Source organism: Heptranchias perlo, chromosome 6, assembly GCF_035084215.1.
Source record: "Heptranchias perlo isolate sHepPer1 chromosome 6, sHepPer1.hap1, whole genome shotgun sequence".
NCBI classification, from domain to species: Eukaryota; Metazoa; Chordata; class Chondrichthyes; order Hexanchiformes; family Hexanchidae; genus Heptranchias; species Heptranchias perlo.
The window spans coordinates 100,231,277-100,252,809 of NC_090330.1; the positions used below are offsets into that span (position 1 = coordinate 100,231,277).

The 21,533-nt window shown below is 40.2% G+C and overlaps 1 protein-coding gene across 8 annotated transcripts in view; it reads left to right on the forward strand.

The window, feature by feature from the left end:
* The window catches only part of mycbp2 (MYC binding protein 2), a 153,229-nt gene extending 132,929 nt beyond the window's left edge, over positions 1–20,300 (forward strand). For all 8 annotated transcript variants that reach the window (XM_067986509.1, XM_067986511.1, XM_067986512.1 and 5 more), the window contains 13 exons: positions 1,124–1,398; positions 2,189–2,285; positions 4,203–4,322; positions 4,429–4,530; positions 6,228–6,356; positions 7,027–7,159; positions 10,171–10,274; positions 10,444–10,632; positions 11,721–11,828; positions 11,938–12,147; positions 13,588–13,695; positions 17,479–17,644; positions 19,412–20,300. In XM_067986509.1, coding sequence (XP_067842610.1) covers positions 1,124–1,398; positions 2,189–2,285; positions 4,203–4,322; positions 4,429–4,530; positions 6,228–6,356; positions 7,027–7,159; positions 10,171–10,274; positions 10,444–10,632; positions 11,721–11,828; positions 11,938–12,147; positions 13,588–13,695; positions 17,479–17,644; positions 19,412–19,527 — 1,857 coding nt within the window. In that variant the 3' untranslated portion in view covers positions 19,528–20,300. The remainder of the gene's footprint in view (positions 1–1,123; positions 1,399–2,188; positions 2,286–4,202; positions 4,323–4,428; positions 4,531–6,227; positions 6,357–7,026; positions 7,160–10,170; positions 10,275–10,443; positions 10,633–11,720; positions 11,829–11,937; positions 12,148–13,587; positions 13,696–17,478; positions 17,645–19,411) is intronic.
* The last annotated feature ends 1,233 nt before the right edge of the window (positions 20,301–21,533 follow it).

The following is a 21,533-nucleotide window of genomic DNA, read 5'->3' on the forward strand; positions in this document are numbered from 1 at the left end:
GCTGTTTCCAGTGGGGTTCCACAGGGCTCAGTACTAGGTCCATTGGTTTTTGTAGTGTATATCGATGATTTAGACTTAAATGTAGGGGGCGTGATTAAGAAGTTTGCAGATGATACAAAAGTTGGCTGTGTGGTTGATGGTGAGGAGGAAAGCTGTAGACTGCAGGAAGATATCAGTTGACTGGTCAGGTAGGCAGAAAAGCGGCAAATGGAATTCAATCCAGAGAAGTGTGAGGTAATGCATTTGGGGAGGGCAAACAAGGCAAGGGAATAAACAATAAATCAGAGGATGCTAAGAGGTGTAGAGGAACACTGGGACCTTGTCTACAGGTCCCCGAAGGTAGCAGAACAGATAGATAAGGTGGTTAAGAAGGCATATAGGACACTTTCCTTTATTAACCGAGGCAAAGAATATAGGAGCAGGGAGGCTATGCCACAACTGTATAAAACACTAGTTAGGCCACAGTTTGAGTACTGCGTACAGTTCTGGTCATCACATTACAGGAAAGATGTGATTGCACTAGAGAGGGTACAGAGGAGATTTACAAGGACGTTGCCAGGACTGAAGAATTTTAGCTATGAGGATAGATTGGATAGGCTGAGCTTGTTTTCTTTGGAACTGAGAAGACTGAGGGGAGATTTAATTAAGGTATATAGAATTATGAGGGGCCTAGATAGAGTGGATAGGATGAAACCATTTCCCTTAGCAGAGAGGTCAAAAACCAGAGGGGCATAGATGATTGGTAAAAGGATTAGAGGGGAGTTGAGAAATTTTTTCACCCAGAGGGTGGAGGGGGTCTGGAACTCACTGCCTGAAAGGGTGGTAGATGCAGAAACCCTCATCACATTTAAAAAGTAGTTGGATGTGCACTTGAAGTGCCGCAACCTACAAGGCTACGGACCAAGAGCTGGAAAGTGGGATTAGACTGGATGGCTCTTTTTCGGCTGGCACAGAGACGATGGGCCGAATGGCTGCCTTCTTTGTCATAAATTTCTTTGATTCAATGCCTAGTTTCATGCACATGCTTTTTGAATACTTACAGACTATTGATATTTCCAGTGTACATGGTTTTTAAATGTACTGTTCCAAAAATCAATGGGAATTCAAACTCTTATCTTTGCAGGTGACAAGTTTGCTGCGCCGTGTGTTGCCAGAAGTAACACCAGTGCGTCTTGCCAGTATAATAGGTGTGAAATCTCTTCCACCAGCAGACATCAGTGACATCATTCATTCCACAGAGAAAGGAGATTGGAATAAATTAGGAATCTTGGACATGTTCTTGGGATGCATTTCCAAAGCGCTCACTGTGCAGCTAAAAGCCAAAGGAAGTAGTTTTCCTGGTACAGTTGCTGGGAAGGGGGTGACCACTGTTACATTACCATCAGTCTTCAACTCTGGGTAAGAATGACTGTTTTAAGTTGTACTTCACTCTTAATGGAACTAAGAAATAGCATTGATAAACTAGTTGTTTTAACATTACAGTGGTTGTATTTTATACTCCCACATGCTATTTTAGACACCTTGGAAAATTAACTTCGAATGGAATTTTTATTCCCCCGCCATAAATCAGTAATTATTGTCAGAAAATGTAAATGATTAGATTTTGTTTGTCAAAAGTTTAGCTGTTTTGGTCTAGTAACATTATGCTTTGTACATTGTGTTGCAACAGTTACCTGTGATAAACTGAAAATTCTCATACAAGTCAATCGAAGATGAACTTCTGATCTCAGAGAATGCTTTTCATATTTATGTTCTAAATGTAATTGAACCATTTTAAGTAGCATCAGTTTTATTATAAGGACTGTAGATCTCGAAAGTTCCATGTCCTATTTTGCCTGTCATACTCGTGCACATTTGAAGCATTCTTGGAAGCAAGTTCTCTAATCCGCATTATTCACAGTTTTAAATAATTCAGGCGTGTGGGTTCTTCCATGTCAGTGCTTATGTAGTAGTGATTAATATGGTGTTTGTGGAGGAGATCGTTATTGAAAGGACTATTACACCTTAAGCAAGTAATCTATTTTCACTTAACTATGCCAAGCATTAATTTAAGTAATTTTTTTACCAGTTTCCTGATAACTAAAGGAGTTGAAATGACTCACTTACATATTAATTATAAAACCTATTTAAATTGCAAATATATAAGATGATAAATGATTTGCCTAATGTTTTATTGGTCTTTCCACAGCTCCATTCGACGAGGTGAAAGTCACTGGTGGATGAAAGGCTCCACACCCCCACAAATTTCAGAAATAATAATTAAACTAATAAAGGACATGGCAGCAGTAAGTTGCAATCGTCTACTGGAATTATTACTTCATTAAAACGCCCTCAATAAGAAACATTATCAATAATAGAACAATTTTGTGTGCATGTTAAATATGCAAACCTAAATGCTTTTAAGTGTAGGGATATCAAAGTGAATCTAATTTCATATGTTGGATATCTGGCATTTTGCACTAGTTTAGTGCATATTGTCTTTGCAGTAATTTCTTTGACTTTTTAAAAAATGTCATGATGAATCTTAATAGAAATAATTGAGTTTGTTATCCTGGGCCTTTTTGAGACAGTTAAGGTCTAGCCTTAAAAGTGAGTTGCATACGGGTATCACATTTGCTGGAAATGAGTAAACAGATGATTTAGTTGGTCTCATTCTGAAATATTTGTAGATTTTGGAGCTTTATCTCGTACTATAGAAAAAGGGTTTTGATTGCTGATGTTGAGGGTTGAAGCATCCATATGTTACAGCCCGCAGAGTTTAGTTCTCTTTTATTATGTATTCCCCCACCACCCCCACGGTCATGTTAACAAGTTTAATATTTAGCCACAATGCAACTGTGAGGAACACAGTGGAGGCTGTCATTCCTGGGTTAGTCTTGTAAATCTCTTAGAAACTAGGTCGGAGAATTAAGCATTGGAAGAAACTTGAATAAGTTGCCCACCTACCTCCTCAGTCACTATGAGTTGTGCACATGCTGAATAAGCATTTAATAAAATTTGCCATTACAGGGAAGTTCCTCTGGATAGCAATATAAACACAACTTCGTACATTGCCATTGTGAGGCAAAATTTAACTGAAAATTATTCCAGCACACCTGCCATTCTGGCTGATGCATGTGTTGGCAATCACTGGATTTCGTAATGGAGCTTTGGCCAGAAATTCAAAGTGGCAGCAATGTATATTATGGGGCTAGAGCTAGAGACTAAAGAATGATTGAAGCATCAAGAAATATTGTGGAAAATCGAAGTACGATTTGCCATTTGATTAAAACAACTACTTGCATTTATATAGCGCCTTTTAACATAGTAAAACTTCCCAAGGCGCTTCACGAGCGATTTTGACAGAGTCCCATAAGGAGATATTGGGACAGGTGACCAAAAGCTTGGTCAAAGAGGTAGATTTTAAGGAGCGTCTTAAAAGAGGAGAGAGAGGGGTGAGAAGTTTAGGGAGAGAATTCCAGAGCTTAGGGCCGAGGCAGCTGAAGGCACGGCCACCAATGGTAAAGCGATGAAAATCAGGGATGTGCAAGAGGCGAGAATTGGAGGAGCGCAGAGATCTCGGAGGGTTGTGGGGCTGGAGGAGGTTACAGAGATCGGAAGGGGCGAGGCCATGGAGGGATTTTGAACACAAGGATGTGAATTTTAAAATCGAGGCCTTCCCAGACCAGGAACTAACTTAGGTCAGCGAGCACAGGGGTGATGGATGAACAGGACTTGGTGCGAGTTAAGATACCGGCAGCAGAGTTTTGAATGAGCTCAAGTTTATGGAGGTTGGAAGATGGGAGGCTGGCCAGAAGAGCTTTGGAATAGTCAAAGGGATATGCACATAGACTTCATTATGGACTGGCACTAATTTGGTTTATTTCTTAAATACGGCAAAATTCACCTTGGTCCAGTTTTCATAAATTTCTCGATGGATTGCAGGTTCCTTTGAAAGTGGTTATGTTAGAAATAATCTAACTAATTTAATTACTGCTGAAGTGAAAAATTCTGAACACCTAATATGAAGAATTCCAATTTTAAAAATGTTGATATCCAGTAAGAAGAAATTTGACTCCACTTTCTGTGGATTATCTTGTGTTTGGATAAAGTAGTTACTAAGTTCATAGTTGTAACTTGATGCACTATTTTTGCTCCTGCAAATAAACATTCTCTTGAGGGTCATTGTTAAATCCAGTTAACTTGTAGAATTATATTTTTAGGGGCATCTATCAGAAGCCTGGTCTCGTGTTACAAAGAATGCTATTGCTGAAACAATTATTGCCCTTACAAAAATGGAAGAAGAATACAGAGTGCCTGTCCAGTGTACTACAACAACCAGGGTAATGGATTAATTGCTTTATATGGAAAGTATATTTGAAACAGGCCAGTGGTTTAACAATAGTAAATGTAAAATTCTAACTTTCTGCTTAACATTTTGCTCTTCAGTTATGGCTAGCTCTGGCTTCACTGTGTGTGCTTGACCAAGACCACGTTGACAGGCTTTCCTCTGGCAGATGGATGGGGAAGGATGGCCAGCAAAAACAAATGGTAAGGGAAAGGGTTGTTAATAAGTTGGGACCACTGTTTCTTGTTTGCATAAATGAGCTGAACTGAAACTTAATGCAAGGAGGTATATTTGCTGATGATACCAAACTGGGAGGGGCATTAGAATCGGAGAAAGCAGCTCAAAAACTACAAAGTGGGTTGGACAAAATAAGTATGTGGGCAGATCAGTGGCAGATGAAATGTAATGCAAATAAGTACAAGGTCCTGAACATAGGATGGAAAAATAAACAACACATGTATTCCACGAATGGTGTTGAAATAGCTAAGGAAGAGACTTGGGCGTCTTAGTGGACTTGATACTAAACTTCTCTGTATTGGCTGGAGATATTATCAACAAAGCCAGTGGAATATTGAACATTATAGCCAAACCAAATGAATGTTAGGTCAGAGGAGGTTGGGGTCACCTTTTTAGTGTATCTCCCTTGATCAAAAGGAAACCATTGGTATCTTGCTTTTTTGCCACTGGTATCTTGAATTTGTTAATAACTGCTTCTCAAATGTTCAGTTATTTTAACTATGTACTCTAGGCTTTTGATGCAAGAACTTTTACCTGCTAAGAATTATGATCAAGGATAAAATCGGGCTTCCAGTTCGTGCATAATATGTAGAAAAAGTGTGACCATTTTGGTTATGCAAAAAAACAAATGTATATTTCCATGATGAAAGGAATATAAAATAGCTGGAAAATCTTCACTAATTTGTAAGAGGGAACAATATAAAGAAAGTTGCCTTGTTACTTGGACTTGATTCCTGTTTTTAACCCTTTTGCTGCTATGTAGTTATACATGGGACTGAAGAATATTGATCCAGGTTACCATTAACCTATATTTGTATTTGTACTGCTAACTTGAAAAAGGATAGTGTTGGGATGAGCACTTTCAGTATAAAGTACTACCATCTCATCTTTATCATCAAAAAATTAGGTAAAAACCTCAAGATACCTTAATTTTCCATATCTGGTTTGCTTTCCACCCCTTCCAAAAAATCTTTTCTAGTTTGGCCATATCTGGATTGCCGTCCAAGCTGATCTCAACGTCTTTGTTTTTTCCTATGGAGCCATTCTCCTCTGCATGTGGAGCCAACGTATTTGAATCAGCTCCCTAGTCCAATGGGAGGTGCAAAATAATAGGTGAATGTGGAGAGGGAGCAGTTGATGTTTGATATTCTATAGCTTAGAGCAACTTTATACTGAAAGTGTTCTCCTTTCTCATGAGGAAATGAAGCCAGATAATAGTTTACAACGGCTAAGCTATAAACTTGTGACTGTTTCTTCCAAGCAAAGATTGGCAAGATTTAATTTCATGGTATCCAATTAAATCAACTTTGCATTTTGTAGAAATGGAGCAGTTAAATAGGTGCAAACATTTTTATATTGACTCCAATTTAAAGAATGTCCTGTAGAATTTTAATTTATGCAGAAAACAAATACTGAGTTTAAAAATAAAGCCTTTTGGATAGCCGAATGATCATTTGTCAGATATTTTAGACGGCACAGTTTCTTTTTGCAAGGATCAACCAATAAATCCTGCCTAGAGATATGCGGAGAGAAAGTCTGTTCTGTTGTATTTTAGTGTGATCTCTCTGAATCATCAACAGAATGCACTTAACCAGAGGCATTCCCTTCTGCATTATTTATCTTAATTGATGACTAAGTTAATAGTAAGTTATCTTTTCCTTAGCCTATGTGCGACAACCATGATGATGGTGAAACTCCAGCAATTATCCACTGCAGTGTGTGTGGGAATCTTTGCACAGACTGTGACCGATTCCTCCATCTTCACAGAAGGACAAGAACACATCAAAGACAGGTAAGGATTTAATTGAAAGTATTTTTGTAGAATATTAAGCAATGTCAGAACTGTTTTGAAGCAATATTTTGCATTCTTGTAGAAAGCTTAATGATCGGAACCCGGCTTTGGGTCCTTGACTACTTCAAACAGTCAGTTGTAAGAGACTGCAAAATAAAGGAAAGCGACTCAATCTTGGGCAGGGAATAGTGCACTACAGAGAGGGGAAACTAAGAAAAGAAATAATTCATCTGTTGTCAACCTCCACATTCAACTTTTGAAAAGTTAGCTGTTAGGAAAGTATTTCTCCCTCAACATTTCTGCAAATGTCGTATTCTTAGTTATTTGCCCCTCTGTCGAGCTGTGAGCAAAAAAATGACCATTTCAGAGACTATTTTGCCAATATTTGTAAAATGCTATGAGCAAATTCCTGATTCTGTTTTTAAAAGTGGAGGAGCAGTGCTGGAATATTGTTTTTCCAATAATTTGTTCCATGAATCAGCAGAATTATGTTAGTTCAACCTAAGCAGAAGTTTGAGAGCCAAGATATATTTACAGTTAGTTATATGTGCAGTATTCATTGCTCTGTAAGGTGCTAATAAAAGTACAGTTAGTTCCTAAGGAAAAACTTTCCTAAAATGACAAGTTATTCCACTTAATCAGTCCCATTTCAATTTTCTGAAAATGACAGGTGTTTAAAGAGGAGGAGGAAGCAATTAAAGTGGATCTTCATGAAGGCTGTGGAAGAACCAAGCTCTTCTGGCTTATGGCACTTGCAGACTCAAAAACTATGAAAGCAATGGTAGAGTTCAGAGAACACACGGGTGAGAATTGAAGACCTTATGTTTAAGCTAATTATACCAGTACTATTATTTACAGTATTCCTTTCCTGTGTTTTGTTTCCAATTAATGTCTTATTAAAAGTCTATTGATATTCAAAGTTGCAATATACTTGCAAGGACATTACCCTCTGCATCTCCATAGCACTGTTCCCATAGGTCAGCATTGAAGCATGCCTGCAAGGGGGCGCAACCAAGTTTCAGACAACAGCTGACTGTGCTTTTGACATTAGATATGCTAGCCCTACACTGCATGGTAACCGCAGGTGTCCATACAACAGATGGCACAGCATTGTAGCCAGCTGTCTGCTGACCCAGACTGTGAAAACTGTTTCATGTGATCAGTGCTAGGTAGTTGTGCCAGGGGCTGCAGAAGTGGTTGGTAGCATGTTGGTTTCAGCCACTCAGGCAATGCTGGCTCAACATGGTGTGCCTTCTTTCAAGCCTTTCCACCATCTACAAGGCACAAGTCAGGAGTGTGATGGAATACTCTCCACTTGCCTGGATGAGTGCTGCTCCAACAACACTCAAGAAGCTCAACACCATCCAGGACAAAGCAGCCCGCTTGATTGACACCCCATCCACCACCCTAAACATTCACTCCCTTCACCACCGGCGCATAGTGGCTGCAGTGTGTACCATCCACAGGATGCACTGCAGCAACTCGCCAAGGCTTCTTCAACAGCACCTCCCAAACCTGCGACCTCTACCACCTAGAAGGACAAGAGCAGCAGGCACATGGGAACAACACCACCTGCACGTTCCCCTCCAAGTCACACACCATCCCAACTTAGAAATATATTGCCGTTCCTTCATCGTTGTTGGGTCAAAATCCTGGAACTCCCTTCCTAACAGCACTGTGGGAGAACCGTCACCACACGGACTGCAGCGGTTCAAGAAGGCAGCTCGCTACCACCTTCTCGAGGGCAATTAGGGATGGGCAATAAATGCTGGCCTTGCCAGCGATGCCCACATCCCATAAACGAATAATAAAAAAAAGTGCCACTCAAAGCATGCTATTCTGTGATTGGGGCACTTCCAAGGAAGCATCCAAGATTATGATTGTTAGGCATTCAAATATCTCAGTGATGCTACTGAGTTGATCCAGCTTTCATTGGGAAGAACAACTGTCTGTCACCTGAAATAATTGTCTGCCAAAATAAGGTATATTTGCCTCTGTCCATAGCTACGAGTGCCTCGGTATCAGGAGTTGGGCACAGAACATACCTTGTGAAGTCTGGTTCCCATGCACGTCTACATCAACTGACCTCAGCCCCAAATTTAACTAAACCATTTAGGTTGCCCTACAATAGAGGGGACTCTACAATAGTTATTCCCACAAGTGCAAACTTTGGCCCTGGTTAAAGTAGCTGCTTCATTGTCAAATAATTGAGAATATGTTCTTGATATCAGTGTTTGATGCCAGGTATTATCTGCTGAAATTCTCATGCAGTCATCCTCCTACAAATGGAGGAGTAATTTGCCGTATGAAAAGCTGTTGATCAGACCTGTTGATCTGATGAAGACCATCACAATTCTCTGCAGACAAATGGCAATCTTGCCTTATTAGTTCTAATAACAGAGCATGATGTCCTAAAGTAAATGCTGGCTTCAAAGCTGGTGTTGCTGATGTTAGTAATGCCACCTTTGGCACACAAAACCTTGGGCACACCTGAGACTGAAAGTTGATTGACTGTCCTTAGGCAGAATTATTTGATCTAAAACCTTCATAGGTCTACCCCATCTCTCTGAAGGTGTAATTGTGTGTGTGCATATGATAGAAGGGAAGGAGAGGCATACCAGGACGAATTAGCTCAGATTTAATACAGTGGTGGTCCATGTCTGTTTCTTTAATTGGAAATGAGGTGGTTGATGTGCACTGTCTCTGGATTCTGGCTTCCTCCTCAGAAACAGACCACAAAGGCAATTTTGGAGAACTTGATGCAGGCTGCTCTTGTGAGTGGAGGAATCCCTGTTTGTCCAGACTTTATTCATAGTCTGTCAAGTTCAGACAAAATATGGAAGTCACCTTTTTACAAAGGCTGTCTGTACTTCCAGACCAAAAATCCATTTGTTTATATTCCTGGGGCAATATGGTTGTATGACCAAGGATGCTGCAGATGCATATAATGCACTTTTGAAGATATGGGATGAAGTTCATTTGCATTCTTCAGATAGGTGCCACAAGGCTTTTCATATTTTCCAGTATTTCACTGGAACACTTGTATCAAGTTTATTGCAGCAAACAGATGTGAATACATTGATCATAGATGCTGAAGGCATTCTGCAGTGCAAATAAATCCCAATGAGCATTTTAGCATTTCCCCGGAATTACTAAACAGAGTACTGGCCATCTGCTTTGCCAGGAAAAAGCTATTTGGGAATAGTTTAAAGCTATCTGTCATAATTACAAACAACAGCAACAGTTTCATTGTAATTCCTGGCTTAGTTCCCAGAAGCTTGTAGATCCTGCGTTCTTTTGAGAAAGATACACCAAGTCAATACTTTCAAAAACAACATGTGGATTTGTATATTGATCAAGTGAGCCAAATTCAGTGAACAGCAGTGGAATGGTATAAAGAGCAAGGAAGACTACACTTAATATTTTTGAAATATTTCTGAAATTGTAAAGCACATGCTAAAAAGGCTCAGCATTGAAAATAGAACATATTTGTCCAACTTCGATCAATGATAAATATTCCCACAAGTAGAGTTGACTGGTAAGCTTACAAGTGACCTGACTCTGAATTTGATTATGTAGGTTTTCATCTGGGAGGGTGAAATCAATTGTAGTAGAGATGCTTTTGTAATCAAAACCATCAGTTGAAGCTGCTATATGTAATGTCTTCATACACTTGTTAATGAGGCATGCTAGAGTGGGCAGAATACATCTATTAACGTAATGAAGTGCATAAATATATGGCTTGCTTATGTCAGCAAAAACTTATGAAACGGTTGTCAAATTTTTTTTAAAACAATCTCTTCTTCATTTACAGGCAAACCTGCATCAAGCAGCTCTGAAGCATGTCGCTTCTGTGGATCAAGAAATGGAACAGAGCTGTCAGCAGTGGGCAGTGTGTGTTCTGATGCAGACTGCCAGGTGAGTGAAATGGAGTCTCGTGCAGAATGTTGCTGACCACAGTTGAGTCAAACGGCCCACTTCATATAATTGGCTGCATAATATATATTTAATCTTGTTTCATGTCTGGCTTTTCCAGAATGTTTGTTTTCATGGTACTGAGAGTTTCTTTTAATTATTTTGAAACTAGGAATATGCTAAGACTGCCTGCGGCAAAACCCATTCCTGTGGTCATCCCTGTGGGGGAGTTAAAGGTGAAGAGCACTGTTTACCTTGCTTGCATGGCTGTGACAAAAATGCAACATGTCTCAAGCAAGATGCTGATGATATGTGCATGATATGCTTTACTGAGGCACTTTCAGCAGCTCCTGCAGTTCAGGTGAGTCATATCATTTATGGAGGTAAATTTCTGATTTACAGATTTAAGCATTTTAAAATAAATTTCACTGTTAGTTACAGACTCACAAGAAAATTGATTTTTTTTTTACCCTTGTTAAACCGTGTCTTGTGTGAGAGCTCTTTCATAGATTAGCAGCAGTCTATAGTGATTTTGTCCCATTAATACTACTTTTAAAAAAAAATAGAGGAATGCCTTTGTAAACTTAAGCTCATCCAAAACTCTGCTGCCCGTATACTAACTCGCAAGAAATCCCATTCATCCATCACCCCTGTGCTTGCTGACCTACATTGGCTCCCGATCCAGCAACGCCACAATTTAAAAATTCTCATCCTTGTGTTCAAGCCCTCCATCGTCTCGCCCCTCCCTATCTCTGTAATCTCCAGCTCCACAGCCGTCCGAGATCACTGCACTCCTCCAATTCTGGCCTCTTGCACATCTCTGATTTTCATCAATCCACCATTGGCGGCCGTGCCTTCAGCTGCCTAGGCCATAAGCTCTGGAATTCCCTCCCTAAACCTCCGCCTCTCCACTTCTCTCTCCTCCTTTAAGTCGCTCCTTAAAACCTACCTCTTTGACCAAGCTTTTGGTCACCTGTCCTAATATCTCTTTATGTGGTTGGGTGTCAAATTTTGTCTGGTAATGTTCCTGTGAAGCATCTTGGAACATTTTTACTACGTTAAAGGCGCTATGTAAATGCAAGTTGTTCTTCAGCTTCATTTGTCTATAGTTTTTGATTGGAACAGGCTGAAGCAGCTGCACCTTCCCTCTGCCTACCATCTGACTGTTTCCAAAGCTACTGATATGACAGGCTTACTCTTGTGTCTGTCACTGTCCGATCCTAGGACATAATGGTCAGCTTAAAGGGTTGGAATAAGAATGAACAAACCCAAGAACTTTTAAAAAGTTTCAATGTTTATTTGTACTGTTGTCATTCACAGATCATGAGCATTTTTCTGCATGTTTTCTGTCAAGATAGCAGAAATCTGTTGCATGTTTTAAAGATCTAAGCTATGTGTATGTCCCAACATAAAATGATGGCTGATCCATGTGTTTTGCTCTCTTTAAAGTTGGAGTGTAGTCATGTTTTCCATCTACATTGCTGTAGACGAGTTCTTGAAAATCAGTGGCTTGGCCCAAGAATAACTTTTGGATTTATGGCATGTCCAATATGTAAGGTGAGAATCCTGCAGATTGATTTCCATTGCATTCTGGATTAGCCTTTCTAGCACTGGTTTGAGCAAGTGATGAATTTGAGAAAAACTTAAGATTTTTGTATCATTTCAGAACAAAATAAATCATCTAGTATTAAAAGATCTACTTGATCCTATTAAAGACCTGTATGAAGATGTAAGGAGGAAGGCTCTAATGAGACTAGAATATGAAGGGTTACACAAGAGTGATGCCATCACTACTCCAGGTGTTCGTTTTTACAATGATCCTGCTGGATTTGCAATGAATAGATATGCTTACTACGTCTGCTACAAGTGTAAAAAGGTAAGTGCACATTTGAAGAAGTCATATTGAACTGATGGATTTTGAGGCCTTTCTTATCTTTTAGTTGGAATGAACTGACTGCCTGATATTTCCTTTTCAGAAAACTGTTCTGCTTTGGGCTATTTCCATGAATATAATTAACTATCCCTTTTGTTCTGTTAAAACCAGAAAACAAATTATTACATTTGTGATATTATCTTAATATACTGGGAAGAGGTGGTGTTTGTTCCATAATACAGTCAAACCAGGAAATTCGTGTTCCGATGTAACAAAGATAGACCCAAAAAAGAACTTGTCAGTTTACATGCGGTAAATCTTAATTTTTTTAAACTAGTAATTTAATCTGTTAATCACATGGCAGACTATTTTATTGAAATTTTTTTTTTTAATCTCAATGTTTTTTAATCTCTAATGTATATCAGTTGTTCAACCTCTACATACAAACCGGCAACAGATAATCTTGTCTACACACACCAAAATAATTTTCTTTGCCACTTATCACTGGTTAGTTTCAATGGAATTCATTGTAGTTAAATCTTCAACAATCTAGAGAGAGATCCGTAGTAACTCTTCAAAAATTCAACTACTTTTATGTTCCCACCCCCCCCCCTTCACATTTTGGCCCTGCCAATACTATGGGAAGGGGTGGGTGTCAATCTAACCAACAAAATAAACCAGAATTTTCAGTGCAATTTAAACAAAATAAATTTTAGGAAATCCAGTCAACTTGGCAGCGTCTCCCAGGTTAATGTTTTGTAAAGCCTGAGGTTTCATGGGTATCCTACAAGCAAAAGTTACACTGTCACCTTGAAGCTATATAAAGCAGTCAAAATGCATTTCAGGATTTTGCTTGGAGGAGGTGAACACAAATTTTATACCTTTTTGAGAACTGAGTAAGTCACTCATAGAATTTCCACTTTCTTAAAATTGTTTGCTCGCTTAAGTAATAGTATCTCTAGTGTTGACTGTATACTGGAGTTGAAATCCATGCTGGTAATGGTTTTGATATTGCCATTTACAGCTCCTCTTTGACCCATCTTTTGTTTCTTTACTTGTCCCATTACCACCCTCCTTGCCCTGCACCATCATCCCTCTTGTAATTTAATCAATCCTGCCCTCCACCTTATCAGAGACTTTCCCTTTTTGTTCTTCCTCTCCCCTTCCTCCCCCCCCCCCCCCCCCCACCCCTTTTTTCCCCCTGGCACTGTACCTGCTTAAAAACTGTTTAATCTTCAACTTCTTCTCGTTCTGACGAAGGGTCATCGACCTGAAATGTTAACTCTTTCTTTCTCCACAGATGCTGCCTGACTTGCTGAGTATTTCCAGCATTTTCTGTTTATTTCAGATTTCCTACATCTGCAGTATTTTGCTTTTGAAATCGTTCTACTTTTGCCTAATTGATATAGCTAACTTCAAAATTTGGTCCTGTCTTTCATGTAGGCTTATTTTGGCGGTGAAGCTCGATGTGATGCTGAAGCTGGCCAGGGTGATGACTATGACCCACGAGAATTGATCTGTGGTGCTTGCTCAGACGTCTCTAGAGCACAGGTATTTTTTGTTGACCCATATTCTGGAGATAACTTAATGATCTAGCATTGAAGTTGTTTATTTTGTTTGAATAATAAGAATATTCAAATAATGACATTCTAGGTCATCATTTAGTGAGGTATTTTTTAAAAGGGGTGGTCAAAATTCAACTCCAATTTTAAGGTTTGTGTGGGGGGGGAAGGGGAGAAAAGAGATACCACAAAATGGTACAAGTTTCCCCAAACTGTAATGCTATTTCTCATAAACATAGACCGGGCACTTCTTCATCCTAGAAACTAGATAGAGTGCCTTTGGCAGAGGTCTGGGAACAGGTCATCTCCCCACCTATAAGGCTATGGAGACAAAAGACCATGGGTTCAATTTTAAACTTAAATTGTGGGGGCGGGGGGGGGCTGCGAAAATTGCAAAAATGCAGAGCGGGTTCGGAAGCCGGCTCCAACCTGCCGACTTCCGAGCTTCCCACAGACGCACTTGTGGGCGTCTGGAATCCAGACGCTGGCGGGATGATAGTTAAAGAACCAAATGTACCTCATTGAGGTACTTAAGGCACTTTACTTGTGACATTTTAAGTAGTTGGAACGATTTTTAACTTAACTGGATGGCTTTCCCACGGCTTCTGAGATGTGAAGGGCCAGATCAGGCAAAAATAAAATAAATTAAATAAAAAACCATTTGCACAAAGTTAAAACACAAAATCAACCTACCTTTCCACCCTGCTCCGATGTCTTCCCCCTTCGATGTCCCTCTTTCTCCCCCAAATCTTCCCCTCTTCTCTCCCCCCACCCCGATCTTCCGTTCCAGCGCAGGATGACGTCTCGTTCTCTCTTTCCCTTACCCCCCCACCCAGCGTTACAGCTCTGCTGTCAGCAGCCAGCCTGTCAATCAGGCTGGCTGCCGGGCGCGAAACCCGGAAAGAACTTTAATCACCATCAATTACACTGCAATCGTGTCGAAATCGGTGAGTTTTTTTATTCGGGTTTGCCACACGCACCTTCACCCACCCACTCCCACCCTCCCCCCACCACTCCAAGCTGCCAATCCGCCACCACTTCAAAATTGAGCCCATGTATCTTCAAATGCAGCAATACATAGCCCATGGCTGGCAACAAGTAAATCTAGAAATTGAGATTACAGTTTTCAAACTTCTATTAGGAGTGTCCTAAGATGGGTTGAGCTAAGAAATAAAAAAGGGGCAGTCACACTACTAGGAGTGTACTATCGACCCCCGAATAGCGAAAGGGAGATAGAAGAACAAATATGTAGGCAAAATTCTGAGTGCAAAAATAAGAGGACAATAATAGTAGGGGACTTCAACTACCCTAACATCAACTGGGATTCAAACAGTGTGAGGGGCACAGAGGGCGCAAAATTCTTGATTGGTGTCCAGGAGAACTTTTTTAGCCAGTACGTGACAAGCCCAACAAGAGGGGATGCAATTCTAGATTTAGTCCTGGGAAATGAAGATGGGCAAGTGGGTGACCATATTGGGGATAGTGACCACAATTCAGTTAGTTTTAGCATTATTATGGAAAAGGACAGAGTTAAATCAGGAGTAAATGTTTTAAATTGGGGGAAGGCAAATTTTACAGAACTAAGAGATGATTTGGCAGAAATGGACTGGACACAACTTCTTGAGGAGAAATCAGTGGCAAGCCAGTGGGAGGCACTAAAAAGTGAAATTCTACGGGTACAATGCAGACACGTCCCCGCAAAGAAAAAGGGTGCCACTGCCAAATTTAGATCCCCCTGGTTATCTAGAAGTATACGGGGCAAGATAAAGCAGAAAAAGAAAGCTTATGACTGTCACAGAAAACTAAATACCGCAGAAAGCCTAGAGGAGTATAGAAAGTACAGGGATGATGTAAATAATGAAAGCAAAGAGAGGGCATGAAAAAATATTAGCTAGTAAGATTAAAGAAAACCCAAAGATGTTTTATCAGTACATAAGAACAAGAGGATAGCTAAGGAAAAGGTGGGACCTTTCAGGGATGACTAGGGTAACTTGTGTGTAGAAGCAGAGGATGTGGGTAGGGTTTTAAATGAATATTTTGTCTCGTATTCACAAAGGAAAGGGATGATCCGGACGTAGTAGTTAAAGAGGAGAGGTGTGAAATATTGGATAAGATAAACATAATGAGAGAGGAAGTACTAGAGGGACGGGAATCCTTGAAAGTTGATAAGTCACCATGGCCGGATGGATTGTTTCCTAGGCTATTGAAGGAAGCCAGGGAGGAAATAGCAGATGCTCTGAGGATCATTTTCCAATCCTCACTAGATACAGGGGAGGTACCGGAGGACTGGAAGACTGCAAACGTAGTACCATTGTTTAAAAAGGGTACGAGGGAAAGGCCGAACAATTATAGGCTGGTCAGGCTTAACTTGGTGGTGGGCAAAATATTAGAATCAATACTGAGAGATAGGATAAACTGTCACTTGGCAAGGCATGGTTTAATCAGGGATAGTCAGCATGGATTTGTTCAGGGAAGGTCATGCCTTACAAATCTGATTGAATTCTTTGAGGAAGTGACTAGGAGGATTGATGAGGGTAGTGCAGTGGATGTTGTCTGCATGGATTTTAGTAAGGCATTTGACAAGGTCTGACATGGCAGACTGGTTAGAAAGGTAAAAGCCTATGGGATACAGGAAAATGTGGCAAATTGGATCCAAAATTGGCTCAGTAACAGGAAACAAAGGATAAAAGTCAATGGATGTCTTTGCGAATGGAAATCCGTTTCCAGTGGTGTGCCACAGGGCTCAGTGTTGGGTCCCTTGCTGTTTGTGGTAGATATTAATGATTTGGACTTGAATGTAGGGGCATGATTGGCAAATTTGCAGACGACACAAAAATTGGCCATGTAGTTGATAATGAAGAGGATAGCTGTAGACTCCAAGAAGATATCAATGGGTTAGTGGAGTGGGCGGAAAAGTGGCAAATGGAGTTCAACCCGGAGAAGTGTGAGGTATTGCACTTAGGGAGGGTAAACAGTAAAAGGGAATACGCAGTAAACGGGAATATATTGAGAGGGGTAGAGGAAGTGAGAGACCTTGGAGTGCATGTGCACAGTTCCCTGAAGGTGGCAGTACAGATAGATAAGGTTGTGAAGAAGGCATACGGAATGCTCTCTGTTATTAGCAGAGGTATAGAATACAAAAGCGAGGATGTAATGATGGAACTGTATAAAACACTGGTAAGGCCACAGCTGGAGTATTGTGTGCAGTTCTGGTCACCACATTACAGGAAGGACGTAATTGCTCTGGAGAGAATGCAGAGAAGATTTACAAGAATGTTGCCAGGGCTTGAAAATTGCAGCTATGAGGAGAGATTGGATAGGCTGGGGTTGTTTTCCTTGGAGCAGTGGAGGCTGAGGGGAGACTTGATTGAGGTGTACAAAATTATGAGGGGGCCTAGATAGAGTAGACAGGAAGTACCTGTTTCACCTAGCGGAGAGTTCAAGAACTAGAGGACATAGATTTAAGCTGATTGGCGGAAGGATTAGAGGGGACACGAGGAAAAACATTTTTACCCGGAGGGTGGTGGGTGTATGGAATTCGCTGCCTGAATTGGTGGTAGAGGCAGGGACCCTGAATTCTTTTTAAAAAGTACCTGGACCTGCACCTAAAGTGCTGTAAGCTGCAGGGCTACGGTCCAGGTGCTGGAAGGTTAGATTAGAATGGGCACCTGGTTGTTCTTCGAGCCGGCACGGACACAATGGGTCAAATGGCCCCCTTCTGTGCTGTATCTTTTCTATGGTTCTAAGATGATATGTTAATTTCCCTCAACAGATGTGCCCCAAGCATGGTACAGACTTTCTGGAGTACAAGTGTCGGTATTGCTGCTCTGTGGCAGTGTTTTTTTGCTTTGGAACAACACATTTCTGTAATGCTTGCCATGACGACTTCCAGAGAATGACGAGTATCCCGAAAGAAGAACTCCCCCATTGTCCTGCAGGTAACATAATTATTCTCGTCTGTTTAGAGTAATTACTCGCTACGCAACTTAAGACATTTTAATTCCTTTTCTGGTGTTTGACACGTGACTATGGCACTTTGCTTCTGGATTAGGTTTTAAACACTGTCTGTGTTGTACTGTTTTGTTGCATGATTGTGTAAGAATGTATTTGTGAGCAGATCAAGAAGGTACCAGGTTCAATAATTGGGTGCTGACCTAGCAGTTTTCAGCCAAGTCAGCAGTAGAGCAGCTTTCGGAATTGGCCCCTAGTTAAGGAGGAGAAATTGGCACTGTTTCCACATTCTTGATTGCTAAGCAGTGACTTGTTGGAAATACATCTGTGAGGACAGAATCAAACTTGGCAGTAATGCCCACCAAGCTCCATAATCGTGCTGGTATGAGAACAATGATCATTTGAGTGAAGTGCCAGGCACCTGCTGGTGCCCGTCAAACCAGACCCCAGTATTCATCACTGGGGAGGGGAGAAAGTTGGAAGGAAAATCGGAAGCAGGCTTGAGAGGAGGAAGCTGAATTCATAGATTTCCTCCGGCAGGTGTGTGTGTATATATAATCACACCTCTAGATACTCAACAGCATGAACCTGTAAGTCTCATACTTTCCAGAAATTTGTTTGTGCACTGCTATCTGACTGAAGTATTTTTTCCACACCATTTTATCCTTGATCATGTCATGTAATCAAATTTTAAGCACAATTTTGAATTGTGATTTTTAAATTGAGATACTTAGGTGAAGAGCTAACATTAAGCAAAAAAGGTGCAAAAAAGATTTACTAGGATGATACCAGAACTGAGAAGTTATACCGATCAGGAAAGATTGAGCAGGCTGGGACTCTTTTTTTCTAGAAAAGGGAAGATTGAGGGGTGACCTGATGGGGGTCTTTAAGGTTATGAAAGGGTTTGATAGGATAGAGGTAGGGATGATGTTGCCACTTGTAGGGGAGACCAGAACTAGGGGCCATAAATATAAAGAGAGTCACTATAATTCCAATAGGGAATTCAGGAGAAACTTCTTTACCCAGAAAGTGATTAGAATGTGGAACTCCCCACCACAAGGAGTAGTTGATGTGACTAGCATAGATGCATTTAAGGGGAAGCTAGATAAACACATGAGGGAGAAAGGAATAGAAGGATATGATGATGGGGTGAGATGAAGAAGGGTGAGAGGAGGCTCATGTAGACCATAAATACCAGCATGGACCTCCTGGGCTGAATGGTCTGTTTCTGTGCTGTACATTCTATGTAAGCTTGAGAAGAGTGGGAGAAAAAACTGGAATAATTAAGTAATGGCTATGTGAAGCTAAGCTTGGGATTTAAAAGCCTGTAGATTGTAGGAAGAATGGAAGGGGCAACTGAAGGAAGGAAAGGAATTCCACAGTTCTGAGAACCTGGGAAAGAAGCAGTTTAAGTAGATGGTGGAATGAGTTCTGATTTCAACACAGGACGCAGAGGAAGAAGCACTTGCAGGACTGGGCATTGGCAGCTTAGGGAGGAACAAGAGAGAAAAAGTTCAGAGCAACAATAACTCTAGTAGTATCAATAAAAAAAATGGAAGAATAAATTGTAATGAAGAGAGAGGTTGGAAAGGTAGAATTGAGGTGGAATTACCTATCAGAAGTTCAGCTTATCTACATATCTGGTCCAGGAACATTAAAGCTGTAGCTTTGATCAACTTTCAACGTTGACACTGAATATAACATTAATGACTACTTGCCTGACTCAAAACTCCATTTCATCTACTCTTCTTTAGGTCCAAAAGGAAAACAGCTTGAGGGAGCAGAGTGTCCTCTTCATGTTGTCCACCCAACCACTGGTGAGGAATTTGCTCTGGGTTGTGGTGTATGCAGAAATGCTCATACATTCTAAACATGCAACAGAGAAGCTCCTTCAGATTTTCCAGCCTTTTAGTCTCTTCAGTTTCTGAACTGAAGTCAGCAAATGGGGTTGGCTCACTATCATCTGAATGAAAGAACAACATTGTGCACAAAATGAACTCTATATTTTTTGTGTACATACTTACTGCTGTAAATGATTCGAGTTTTCCAAAAGGCTTTAAACTTGTGAAGTGTTTGCATGCTGCCGTTGTAATCCTCGGCTGTGAAGCATCACACACCTACACGGTACCTTGACAGAAGATGCTTTTTCTAAAAGCAATTGGGATTTATGGACAAGGACAGCTTCCAAATTACACATTTGAAAAATTGATACAAGGAAGCCGAGTACTTTTGGGTAACCCTGTACAGTATTCTTGGAAATCGTAACCACGTCACGGGTTGAGAATATGTTCTGGTTCATTTGATAGACTGTTGAGGATGTGTTAGGGCTTGTTGTGTATGAATATCATAATGTATATATGGTATCAGTGTTAGGTGTATTACAAAGTTGCTACGTTACACTGCAATTTTCATTTAAACTTCTAGGGTTATGTTTGAGCCTGAAATTTTAATGAAGTGCAATACTGGGTGTGCCTCCTATCTTGCAGCTGTAAACATATGGAATGTATATGTCAATAAAACCGCTGTACATTTTTATACAGTGAAAACCTGTTGTGTGAATGGGAAATCATTCAGTCACATGATGTGTGTGTATATATAAGCCTCATGAAGCCTGTAGAATACAGTTTGGGTTTTATTCAGAAACGGGAGTTGAATCATTAATTTGAAAGAGTGCATTGTGCTAATAATGTGTTCACTTCTGTGAAGCAGGTGCAGATAACTTTTTAAAATTACCTTTATGTTTCAGGGACATTATAACTTCTCACTTCTACAGTATATCAGAACATCAATCTTTGCACGGTTGTCAAAGCAACGTCCATCTCTGCTAAAGAAAAATATCAGGCTTAGTCTATTTGTCATACAAGTTTCAAGGATTTTTTTAAAAATTGCATTGGAATTGCCATGTATGCTGTAAACTTACCATATATAAGTAGGACCTTTGCATAGACTAAACGTATGTTTATTAAAGTACTAAATAGCGCATCGTAATGGCCCTTCGTTATCTTTATGCACATTACAATGACATAAAAGCGGGTATTTCTCCAAGCAAATCAGATGTTTTTTGGGTGGGAGGGAAGCCTTAATACTTGAAATGCCACAGGGCATTTTAAAATCACCATTGGCTGTGTCCACGGGAGCAAGATCTTGCAGATTGGATATCTGCTAGCAAGACTTTTTTTAAAAAAATTAATTCCAAGCACAAGAACCACCAATTGGAGTACCAGCATTGCATCTTTTTCAGTTTTGCTCAGGGAAACTTCACACTAGAGCTTTCCAAATTGTCAATACGTATTGGCTAACTTAAACAGAATGTACCTTAATGTAAAATTGAAGTCCTGATATTTACTATAATAGTGACCAACAGCATGTGCAGAATCCATCCTATCTGGATATGTTTTATTTTCCTATTTAGTTTAGTTGTCCTATTTATTTTCCCATTGGTTCTGTTTTCTCATACCATAGTTATGTCTATTTTCAGTGTGTTTGAGATGTTGGGAGTTTGCATGTTCTCATCAAACATAAAGTAAAACTAAGAAACTGCCCAGTTCATTAGCTTAGATATTTACAACATCCATAGTTGTGACCAAATAATAGTGAAGCCCACACATAAGGTAACAGGCCTGGATACAAAGCAAGGGATCAGGTTGTATCTGAAGAATCACTCCATGAGAAACTTGAAAGTTGCTCCTGAAACTGGCAAGTTGAATTGTGCTGCAGATAAGTTACGGACCAGAACATCCTTAAAGTACTTGAACACATGAAAAAAATATAATTAAAGAGATTCTTAAATTTGTGTTGTAAGAAACTATATTACAAATGCGCTGAATATTGATAAGTGTGCAGCATTTGTAATCTACTTGCATAATGGGGGAACTG